Genomic DNA, 12,703 nt, shown 5'->3' with positions numbered 1-12,703 from the left:
TTTTAACATAATTGGGCCAAGAGTACTTGCAAAATTGGATTGATATTTTGATTGATTTGATTGATACCCTACTGATTCAAAACAAGAGGGAAGTTAAGTCTTACTTAGGACTTTCCTGATTAATTTTATTTTACTCTTTTGATATCGCCTCTATGAGAAGTAACATGGAGGAGCAGCTCCCAGAACTTACATCTCTTCCAATCAGGTCTTCCTGGTTTTCCACAATTCCCCATGGGGCGATACCTATGGTACATATCTTTCCTCGAGACTTAGATGCATGGTCCTTCAAGGCATCGCCAACATGACGAATAACACCTAAGCAGAAAAAGAGAAATGTTAATCTTGCCTTTCAAAGCATTGTTTTCCATTGATCTAAAGGAAACTGTGGTAACTGTTTTTTCTAAGATTAAATGCATTGAATATAAAATTTTGACATATTTCTACAAAACTACACATTACTTTGCCAACAAAGGTCTGTCTGGTCAAGGCTATGGTTTTTCCAGTGGTCATGTATGGATGTGAGAGTTGGACTGTGAAGAAAGCTGAGCGCCGAAAAATTGATGCTTTTGAACTGTGGTATTGGAGAAGACTCTTGAGAGTCCCTTGGACTGCAAGGAGATCCAACCAGTCCGTCCTGAAGGAGATAGGTCCTGGGTGTTCATTGGAAGGACTAATGCTGAAGCTGAAACTCCAATACTTTGGCCACCTCATGTGAAGAGTTGACTCATTGGAAAAGACCCTGATGCTTGGAGGGGTTGGGGGCAGGAGGAGAAGGGGACGGCAGAGGATAAGATGGCTGGATGGCATCACCGACTCGATGGGCATGAGTTTGAGTAAACTCTGGGAGTTGGTGATGGACAGGGAGGCCTGGCGTGCTGCGATTCATGGGGTCACAAAGAGTCGGACATGACTGAGTGACTGAACTGAACTGAACTGACAACGTGTTCAGGAGAGAACATAAACTTGTAGCTCTAATGCTGCATACATTTGCCGGACTTACAGATGAACTCTAGCAGTGAATTCCTTATTTTATTCTAATGAAATAAAAGAAGAATACAGTGTCTATGAAAAGAAAAATACTTTATACTTAGAGAATCTTTTTCTTATAAGCATAATGATGTATTAGCATAACCAAGAACTAACAGCATGACTATATCCTATAAAAAGCATCATATATAATATATTAAATCTGTACCAAAGTTTGTATATGAATTAGGGTCATCAAATAGAGCAATTGTTTAGCTTGGATTTTGTTACTCTTGATTTCACCTTCTTATATACAGAGACATAATGTGGAGACTCTGCTTGTAAAGAAAAGGTTGACACAGTCTGTGGAAAATTTATGTTAAAAATACATGAATACATCTTTTTAGACATCATTCTAATTATTTTCCTCTCTGTCTTAATGGCCTTCCCATCACCACAACCTTCCTCACCATAGTTAAGAGAGAGAAAATTCAGTTTACAAGATGGTAGGAAATGTACTTTTTACTATTTAATAAACTATTTGGAGAAGATGTAATTTCTAATCTTTTAACTGCCCTCTCAAGGGACCATTTTTATAGAAGATATAAAATATATTTTCTAAGAAAAGATGTTTCCACTTATTCTTTAAGGAAAACACTACCCATTCTTCAAGGAAAAACTAATACCTAGTGTCATCTCCTATATGAAAGCTAAGTTGGGTTTATTTCTTCTCCATTTGAACAGGGCTGCAGCTGGTGTATTTTGAATAGTTCAGTATGTCACTGAACATATTCTTCGGTGGTTCATAATCACAAGTGAGAAAGAATGTCTCTGCTCAGAGTAAACTCACTGAGGAGGAGGTTGGAGGTAAGTGTCTTACTTTCTGCAGGTGCTTCAGGTGCCAGCACAGAGGGAGGGCTCAGGAACCGGTCACTGAACCGACTAAGCACATAAAACACACCAGGCAGTTTAATCACAGGAGACAACAGACACGTGTGAGCAACTCAGTCCTGCAATATTCATAAGATCAAACAGGATGAGCCTCCGTTAAAAGAAATCAAACAACAAGGTAGTGTAAACAGCCACTAATCCATGTTCAGTTGTGCTGGGAGTGTTGAGAAGAGCATCAATGTCACTTACTCATCCATCTACGGGTCTTCTAAAAGAGAGTATTGATAAAGAAAAACAAACACAAGAGCAAAGCTATCAATATTAGTGTTAATTTTATTTTTCCTATTTATATGCAAAACTCCTTTGGGGTCCAGTCCTGGACAAGAAAGTTAACTTCATGGTACCCCTCCCTCCATCTGCCACAATTCCATTATCACCTCTTACTCAAGTTGAGTGTGCTACCACTAGAACCTCACTTTGAGTCCTGGACTGAACACTATGCCTGGAGAGAGGTAGAGGTGAACTCTTCGGTTTACAATCCTTATGCTATAAATTCTCCTTTTGATATTGGATGCTTTTCATAAAAGAAGAAAAACAATATACAATGTCCCAAGTTCCTGCAAACAGAAGATAAGCATTTCTTTCCTTTTCCTTTTTTTTTTGGGGGGGGGGTGGTGGGTGGGAAGAGGGCTGTGCTGCATTACTTACTGGAATCTTAGTTCCCTGACCAGAGATCAAACCTGGGCCCCTGGTAGTAAGAGCACTGAGGCCTAACCACCAGACACTAGGGAATTCCCTAGTAAGAATTTCTTTTAGAAACTTTTGAGTTGCTCTCCATAGGAGTTTCAGGTTATGTCAGGAAAGCAAAAGACTGAATAATCATAGGCAAATGATGCCTGTTAAACTATGAGTGGAAGTTGGAGCTTACAACCTCAACAGCCAAGAAAGAAAACTGTTCTGTAGATATTTGATCACTGTAACATAAACAGCTGGCTGGGCAGGTCATTCTAAGATCATGTCAGTTTACAGATGAGTCAGGGTTTCACATGACAGTGATAGGCACAGGCAATTGGCAGAGTTCACTGCAGAAATGCACCTATGTTGTTGTGGGCTGAATGTTCACAAATTCTAGATATGGAGAAGAATTCTGAGTGCAGGTGACACTTAAACATCATCTAAACCAGCAGTCCCCAAACTTTTTGGCACCAGAGACAGATTTCGCAGAAGACAATTTTTCCACGGACAGGGGTGGGGATGGGGAGAGAGAGATGGTGGAGGCAGCAATGCAAGTGATGGGGAGTGATGGGGAGCCACAGATGAAGCTTGCCTGCTGCTCACCTCTTGCTGTGAGGCCTGATTCCTAACAGGCGGTCCATGGCCCAGGGATTGGGGACCCCTGATCTAAACTAGAAACAAATGACTAAACAACATTGAGATAACATTTTATTTAAAACTAGTTGGTCCATGGTTATGTTCAGAATGTCCCATTAACTTCAAATGTGTCCACGTGGGCAGACTTTGAGTCTTGAAACAAGTCTGAATTAACTTACTGCAGCATTACCTGTCTCTTCCAATTGGCACTTCTGATTCACTCTGGGGAAACATGTCAAAACAATTTACAGGCATCCATTCCATTATCAAATGCACATTCACAATGTTCTGCAGATAAGCACTTAACTCTAAGTGGCTTTTTAAGAACTGATTTGACAGCCTCCCTGGATCACAATATAGAAACTCATTTGGCAGGTAGAAAAAACTACTTGGACTTCAGAGTGGGATATTGGTGCAGAGTTGATTCAATGAAATATTTTAAATGATAAACACATATTACTCCAGAGTTTGCTGTTATCCTAGATGAAAAGGGCATTTTGCAAAAATTAAGGCTACTTGCATCAAACTTAAACTCACTTAGAGAACAGGTATGGAGTCTCCAATTTAGAGCAAAAGTTATTCCTTAAAAAAAATATTGGATGCTTATTTGGCAATTTGAGGTATTGAAAATAACCTGTCAAATTCCATCACTCATGTTTATAAATTCTATTTTGTCAGGTATCCCAGTCTGTGTCTTAAGTGTAAGTAAGTCTTGGTAGAGAAATGACAAAAACAGTTATCATTTAGGTAGAGGAAGGAGTGAGAATCACTGAAAGGAGCAACAACCAGCAACTGTGGACATAAAGGGGTAGGGGCTGAGGTGAGGACATGTACACATGTTTAACCTTAGAAGAAAGTGATCTTAGTCACAACAATCTTGTGGTCTCACGCTGTCCCTCTCTGGCCCACTCCCATTACCTGTGTTGACTCCTCCGGTGAATATCCATGCTCCCGTTGTCATGGCTGCTTTGATGAGACCTTTTCCGAAGACCTGCTTGAGTTTCGGCTGGAGTTCAAAGTTCTGCAGGCCCCCATGCACCGAGATGAGAAGCTTGGGAAGCTCCAGCTGCCATTCCTTGGTCATCAGGTGTAGGAGGAGATCAGGTTTTGTATCGAAAGATACTCGTACATACTAGAAAAAGAATGACTATTGATTAGGGAGGAAGGGCAGGGTGGCTGCAGCTGCTTGTCTTTACTGATTGCAATGATATGTGTAGTTACTTGAAGAAAATGTCTTCTAAGAAGTAAGTTTTTTTTTAAAAGGGGCAAATCAATTGCTTTACTGAAGACCTTCATTAGATAAAGAGATTCACCATCTTTAACAGGTTTTTTTGAAATTCTGAATGACTATAAATTTTAAAATTATTTAACTTTCTAAAATGCAGTATAAACACAACTTTCCCCAGGATGACTTCTTTGCTCAAAGGAAATCATATTTATATTTAACCTTAACATTTGTGCAACAGTTCAAACGTTGCTACCATTTTCAATATAAGTAATCCCTTTATAACAACTGGACCTATATATGACTGTTTCTGTGACCCTATTATTTCGGTAGGTTTTGAAAAATTCTACAGTTCTACATAATGTAACGAGAATGTTTAAATGTGGTAACAGCTGATTACATTCAGTTAAACCTAAATTAACTGCATACCAAATGTTTGCTTTATCTTTCAAAGAAAAGTGACAAAAGTCAAGACAACTATCTTTAAGGAATAGTTGAAAATATTAGAGTGCATAGCAGATATCAAGGTATTTACATATGCAACTAGAAACAAAGTTATTGTAAGTATATATAAATAAAATTCTATAAATACATACAATGACAAACATACATACATACACATATACATATATGCATATATATATATATATATAAAAAACTAAACATTTAGATGGGCTTCCCATATGGCTTAGGTGGTAAAGAATCTGCCTGCAGTACCGGAGACCCAGGTTCTATCCCTGGGTCCAGAACATCTTTTGAGAAGGGAAAGGCTACCCATCCCAGTATTATTGCCTGGAGAATGACATGGACAGAGGAGCCTGGAGGGTCTCAAAGGAGTCCAAGGGGTCTCAAAGAGTCAGATATGACTGTTCAACTGTCATGTTAAATCTTTTTTTTTTAAATTATATAAATATTCTCATTTAAATCTTTGTTTAATTATATAAAGATTTCACTTCTATCTGGAAACAACTCGAATACTTGGCAAATGCACTGAAAAGCCTTTTGCAATGCATTGCTGAGCTGGCATGAAAAGAGAGAATATTCAGATACCTAAACAAAGTGGAAGCTGGAATCTCAGGAAGTAAGGAATACCAAAGGAAGCTTTGGCCTTGAGGCTTTCTCCTAAACCCTGGATGACCCTGAGCAGCTGTTTTAATAGCTTAATGCAGTATGGGGGGCATAAGGAGAGACCTCACATAAAGCTGAGATACTTCAAAGAGATCCACTCTCAAGTGTAAGGAAGGAAAATAAGTAAGGAAGGAAATAATAAGTGTAAGGGAAGGAAAATAAGGTCAGAAGAAGAGAGCAAGCAAACTTGCCTGCTGCAACCCTGATCAGTAGATGGGGAAAATTTTCCTCTGGTTATTTATAAACAGAAGTGGGCCCTCATACAGATTTTGGTCTACATCCACATTCTCAGTGTGGTCTGAGAAACATCAGAGTTTTTAATGTAAGTGGAGTAACGGCTCCAGATAACTGGCAGAAGCAAATGCAAATTATTTGTGGAGGAATGCATCATCAAACCAGATCTCAAGTAATTCTCTTGGGAAAATAAGCATTTCATTGTAAAAAATATTACAAATTACATAAGGAGATAAAGCAACATGAAAGAGAACCAAAAGACACAATAGGTAGCAGAATAAGATCCTCAAAGATAGTAAAATGCTCTGACAGAGAATATAAAATGGCTTCATTTAATATGTTAAGAACATAAATGAGAAAGCTGAATATATGAATAAAGAACAAGAATTATAGAAAATGATCACATACATTTGAAAAAGAGTAAAAAACAGAACTTCTAGAAACTAAAATGTAAAAATTTAAATGAGAAATACAATGGGTAAATGAGACTATAAGATCAGACATGCTAACTGTCAGTTCGGTTCAGTTTAGTCACTCAGTCGTGTCCGACTCCAACCCCATGAACCGCAGCACGCCAGGCCTCCCTGTCCATCACCAACTACCAGAGTCCACCCAAACCCATCTTCATTGAGTCAGTGATGCCATCCAACCATCTCATCCTCTGTCGTCCCCTTCTCCTCCTGCCCTCAATCTTTCCCAGCATCAGGGTCTTTTCCAATGAGTCAGCTCTTCGCATCAGGTGGCCAAAGTATTGGAGCTTCAGCTTCAACATCAGTCCTTCCAGTGAACACCCAGGACTGATCCTATAGATACAGTGAAAAACCAGATGCAGCCTAGAAAAACAGGAGAATTGGAAATACAGAAGAAAATGTGATAATTTTATAGGAGGTAATCAGAATTCCAGATAGAAATAAAAGAGATAACAGGAAAGAAACAATACTTGAAGAGATATTGGCAGGGAATTTCTCAGAATTACTAAAAGATTCCAATTCTCAGATTCAAGAAGTTCAATGAATCCGAAGCAGGATAACTAAAAAGAAACACCATCCATACATCAGTCACAGAGAAGACAAAGGGTCAGGGTGGGAGAAGCATTCAAAAGGAGCTAGAAAAGAAATACTGATCACCTACAAAGAAACAGTCCCTAGACTGAAGGTTATTTCCAACAGCAACAATGGATGCAAGAACAGTGTCTTCAATGTGCAAAGAGAAATTATTTGCCAGTGTTGAATTCAACAAAAAGTATCTTTCCAAAATAAGATCATTTTACAGACATTTTCAGACTACTAAAACCTAGTATTTACCTCTAGTATACTTCACTGAAGGAAATTTTAAAATACATGGAGCAGGCAGAAGTTACATGATCCCAGACAGATGATCTGGGATACAAAAAAGAGTAGTAAATAAAGACATCAGCGTAAACAGAGTAAATCTTAAAAAGCGTTGGTTGTAAAATATAAAATGATAATAGTGTCTAATTTATGGTGGAAAGGGATAGAATAAAGTGCTGGATAATATAGAATATAAATTAGGAAGCAATAATGAGAATTAAAGTATTCTAAAGTCTACATATTGTGTGTGAGAGAAAAGTATTAATTTTGGAATTTGTTAAATATTAATGTTGAAGCTGCATAACAAAAAGAACAGATGTGCATGGAATCATACAAACATGCTTTTAGATGTATAACTACATACAGGTATCCAGAACATGACAATTTATTGTAAAATTTTTGGATATGGGAGATCCCATTACTATAAAAATCTTAAAAATTATATGTTATTCTTTTGTGAAAGTATATTTTAAGTATATTTAGCTGAAATGTGAGGCAAAAACATACAAAATAGGAAAGTAGCTTGATAAATTAAGCTGCATCATCAAGAAATACCAAAGAGCTAGAGTTTACCATTTATTGTACATGTACTAGAAATACGAAGAAGTATTAGAATTTAACAAGCTGATTTTATATTGATTTGATCTACATAGCAAAAATCAATTCCATAATGGAAAGAGTAAAGGTTGGCAATTTTAGCTAACTACATTCTATTAATAGAATTTTATCACTTATATCAACAGAATTTGACTAGAGTTTATAACGTGTGAAATAGGAACCTTGGGGCTGGAGAGAGGGTATCGCAGTGGTAGAAGCAAATATAAATGTTTCTTAAATAAAAGTTTTAAAAATTATCATTGCTATATTTGTTATCTCATTGAGTGACTGTTTATAAGAAGGCTACCTATATAATGGACGCTATGTTTTCTGTGCTTATACACTGAATTTATGCTACTTAAGTAGTCATAATTTGGGAGCTTTACTAGATTAAATTTATATAATTTTGACTAATTCTAGAAACGGATACTTGGTCAAGTAAAGTAGAACTGAGATTCAGAAGGCTTCAAAACTATACAAACCAAGAATGTTCTGTATGGGAGATGCTAAAAAACTGCGTTTCCAGTTATTCAATAACTTGATATCTCAACATCACTCTCTTATTCCTTCAAAAAAACAAGGATCCATATTCTTCTAAGGTGAGATCTAAATTACACTTCTAAATATAGAAAAACATTTAAGTATAAAGATTCTTCTAAAATTATGTGCCCCTTCCAAGCCTAAATAGTAGTTTTAGGCTTGTGATTAGGATTATGGCTTTTTGAACTTCAAGATACCTCACTGAGTGTTCCCACCTACATGTTTCATTTAGCCAGGTAAATAATGTGAGCTTCTGAGCCATGGGGAGTATCTGGGAACAGACACATCTACCTTACTAACTCAATGTGAAGAGAGACTACAGTCATACTAAATCACTACAGAGACTGTGTAATAATTTTCATTAGGCTTAACCTAGCTAAATAATGCATTCTGGAGTTCAATTATTTACAGTAATTAGTAAGAATAACTCAAATATGTTTTTAGGAATAAGTCTCACTTGGTAAATAATTCACTTTGGAGCTTCTAACGTTATATATACAACTTACCAATAAGGAACCAAATTTACTGATCACATGAAGAGTTCACTGGAAAACTACCAATTTAGTGAATATTTAAAAATTCCTTTTGAACTAGATTAATCTTTTTCCTAGTTAGGAAACTAAGAAAAGCTTGTTGATGATCACAAAACACTTGCTACCCTGTTAATAAGTGCTCCAGTGGAGATAAATGAATGACCTTAGATCACCTTCTCCCCAGCTCTCTATCTTACAGAGGAAGAAAGGAAGGCCTGTGTAAGGTCCTTTTGTTCATAAGCTCTCTTTCCATATTTCACCTGGCTCTCGATTTTTTAACTACTGAGAAAAACACCCCAAATCTACAAATCTACATATATGTGTTCCAGGCACATATATGCTGTGTGTGGATTCACACTCTAGGTCACTCTGACCGCCAGGTCCTAACTCGACCTCAAAAACATAAATGCCTTTTCTCCCCTCACTTTTCCTTTTCCTTCACCTATAGACAAGAGGTCTGCGAGTTCTAATGACCCGTTTTTCAAATCGTGCTCTCAACCAGGCCTTTCCCTCTATTGCTTTAGTTGCTATTTTAAGAATAAATGCTCTTACTAGGATGTCAGTATGTGTCATGGCAACACTCCTAGTGGCTTTTCTAACCCTGTGTTCTCAATGAGATACCAACAGGCGACTCCTATCCCCAATACCTTTTTAATAATACTATTTTTCAACTCAAAGGGTTGCATCATACGTAAACTCCCATTCTGCCTGTCCTGATTTCCGCAATTTGGCCTTACCCTACTTATTGAGAGGCATTTCCCCACTCTTTTCTGTATTTGGTTAGTGCTATTCCTCAAGTCCTAGAAAACCGAGTTTCTCCCCTTTCATCTACATAAATCATTCTTGTTTTTCAAAGGCTCTTATTGACTTTTCCCTAGAATGCAAGCTCATGTTGACACAGTATAACTCTCAGTCAAAGTCAGTATAATATACATAAATATTTTCCCTGTTGTTTCTTACATGTGTCAGTTTTATCCTGCCATTTGCAAGATATCTGAGGGCAGGGATCATGTGTGACCTGACCTACGATTTTGGATAATCCTTTCTCTCCTGGCTATGATGGAGCTACAATCTCAGAAATAAAAAGGAGTTTGGAAATATCTCAGTGATCATGGGAACTAGAAATCACCTATTTCAGTTCTTCTGCTTTATGGATGAGGACACTGAGACCCGGGGAGGCCAGTGACTGGGACATCAGAATTATTAATCGTTATCTACTAGTTAACCACTCACCCAATCCATTGTTAAAGCTACTGTTACAGTGGAAACTCTAGGTTGAGCTGGGCTCCTCAAACTTTAACATGCAAAACTCATCTGGGGGAACCTAAAAAATTCAGGTTCTGATTCAGTAGGTCTGAGTTGGGACTTGAGGTTTTGCATTTTTAACTAGCTCCCAAAAGGGACCACATGAGTAGAAAGGATTACAACTCTTTCCCAGACCAAAGATTCTCAGTGGTGTGTCTTGTGTTTATCATTGGGCCAAAGGCAAGAAAGAACACTTTAATATTTTACATAAAAATCAAAGAGAAGAATGGAGGAAAAACTGGAAAATTACTCAGGCCATGAGAAATAGGAAAGTGCAGTCATTAATAAGCTACTCAGTTCCAACTACCTGATTCTTTTTCACCAGGACTAATTCCTATACAATGCAATCCATGATTAACTACGTTATTTATGTTATCTATCAGCCCACCCCTGATTATCCAGAAGCTGATAAATAACACAAATACTAGGTGTCCCTGTCCCTTTAATGTTGGCCATTATTTTAGATTTATTTTGTCCTTGGAGAATAAAAGATCTTTTAAAATGGAAGTATTTAAATGAATCAATCCATTACCTTTTGTCATGTTTTTGTTTAGCAGCCCAAGGAAACAGTTTAGGGATAAGAGGGTAATTAAAACTAAGGGATAAAAGGATATTTTGTGATTACATGGAGATTTCAATTTTTAAATTATATTCTTATGCCCATAAAAATCATGTTATTCAGTAACCTCTCCTGGAACTGTATTAATAATATAACAGTTAATTCTTGTGCCAAAATCAGCAGCTTCGGTTCATAAATGGTTGTACCCAGAGCAATTAATTCATTCCTGCTAAATGGTCAAAGTGATTAGAAATTAGGAGCTATTTTGGTTGCCAAGCAATTTTGACTGTCCACTTGTGAAGTCATTAATTGCTAAGGGGTCACCTTACAAATAACCAGAAATCTTCCTAACATGTATACTAAATTCTATGACCTGGGCAGTACTCTGATGCAGTGATGCATGCTCCCGTTTACAGGTTTCCCTGGAGGACGGGATGGCAACCCACTCCAGTATTCTTGTCTGGAGAATCCCTATGGACAGAAGAGCCTGGGGGGGTGACAGTCCATGGGGTCACCAAGAGTCGGACACAACTGAGCGACTAAGCACAATCATGTGCAGAAACACACTCAAGCATCAGATACTGGCACTGCAGGTCATCTGATCAGTTTGAGACCCTCTCTTGTGAAATGAGGGTAATCCTGAACACCACATGGAACACTAAAGAATAAATTGTGGGAAAGACCTGGAAGGAAAACCAACACATGGAAATTAGACTATAGGCACTCACAATTGACTTCTGCATCACACGACCTACATAACTTGCCTTTAGTTCTTTAATGTACCTTTCAAAGTAGCCCTTTGTGAGTTATCTGGGGAATGACTGGTACAAGTTATAAAAAGTACCTATCCAGAGGGAAACTGCTACCTCTATCTGTGGCCACCAATCCTATCCTTCTCTCTCATGCCTTTAGTTCCCTGATTTTAATTTCTAGAAATAAACTGAGCTCAAATGAGTCATCCACACCTGTACTGCCATCATTGGTGTCCCTGCCTGACAGCAGACAACCTGTGTGATGAGCTAATGAGATTAAAAAGAGTATCTAAAGAAAGCACTGTGTAAAACAGAAGTTAGTTCTATTTGAGATTATACTATTTGATCTATTCCTAGGTGCTTTGGAGGCCAATGCATACAAGCATGATTTTCACAAGAACACCTTGAATTCCAAACCACAAACTTACAAATGAAATTTTGTGAATAAGTCTATAACAGCAAAATAGAGTTTTTGTTTTGTTTGAGTGGCAGAGGGCTTTGGTAACTAAAAATGTTGAGTTTTTGCTTTTTCCAGTTGTTAAGTTTTTTTGCTTGTTTGTTTAGCAGGTAGTTTCACTGCAGTTTTTTCTAAAGCCACTTTAACCTGCTCCATCATTAGAAACGTTACTATTCACTTGTCAAAGCAGAACTCAACTTTGCTATGGCCTCACTGCATTAAACTGGGAGGGAAATCACAGAGGTGCCACAGATCAAATAGCATTCTTCTCTTCAAAACACCCAGGGTGGTGAAGGCTGAGTGGAGAAGCAGCCATCACTACTTAGAATAGGCTGGGGCTGTTTAATTAGAAATAATAATAATCTTTCTTTAGAATTCTGAACTTGACCCATTGTGGAGTTATTTGTCTCTGGTTTTAAACTAAATTTTGACTGACATCATTTTGCCCGCTTTTAAATGAAAAGGTAAAATAACTACAGGACAATAAATGGTAAATGGCAAATCTTTCTAACCATCACTGAGAAACCATCTTCAAGTCTTAGAAATAATCAATTGGTATATTTCAGTAGTACTTTCTCTGAGTAATGGAACTACTACAGCTAAACCTATTTTAGTAGTATTTTTAATGCCTTTCTTCTGAGCATGTAGTGGGAAATTTGCCCCATTTTCCTTCTATTGAGAACTGTGATAAGCATCTTTTCATTTTCTAATTCTCTGTAGCCCCATTTTCAATGAGTAGTTTTAATTAAAGTTGTGGCCAAGGAGAATATGTTGCATCAGATTCCTGAGACAATTTTGCTGATATCAGCTTTCC

At 37.5% G+C, this 12,703-nt stretch overlaps 1 protein-coding gene across 15 annotated transcripts in view; it reads right to left on the bottom strand.

The window, feature by feature from the left end:
- Window positions 1–12,703, bottom strand: part of TRPM3 (transient receptor potential cation channel subfamily M member 3) — a 936,946-nt gene that overhangs the window by 270,490 nt on the left and 653,753 nt on the right. For all 15 annotated transcript variants that reach the window (XR_006272993.1, XR_006272994.1, XM_043487226.1 and 12 more), the window contains exons 4-5: window positions 4,147–4,360; window positions 191–315 (exon numbers count right to left, since the gene is read on the bottom strand). Coding sequence is in view for 13 of the 15 variants with exons in the window: in XM_043487226.1 (XP_043343161.1) it covers window positions 191–315; window positions 4,147–4,360 (339 nt within the window). In the remaining 2 variants the exon portion in view is untranslated. The remainder of the gene's footprint in view (window positions 1–190; window positions 316–4,146; window positions 4,361–12,703) is intronic.

Source organism: Cervus canadensis, chromosome 14, assembly GCF_019320065.1.
Source record: "Cervus canadensis isolate Bull #8, Minnesota chromosome 14, ASM1932006v1, whole genome shotgun sequence".
Lineage (NCBI taxonomy): Eukaryota > Metazoa > Chordata > Mammalia > Artiodactyla > Cervidae > Cervus > Cervus canadensis.
This window is presented reverse-complemented; position numbering and strand designations above follow the sequence as displayed.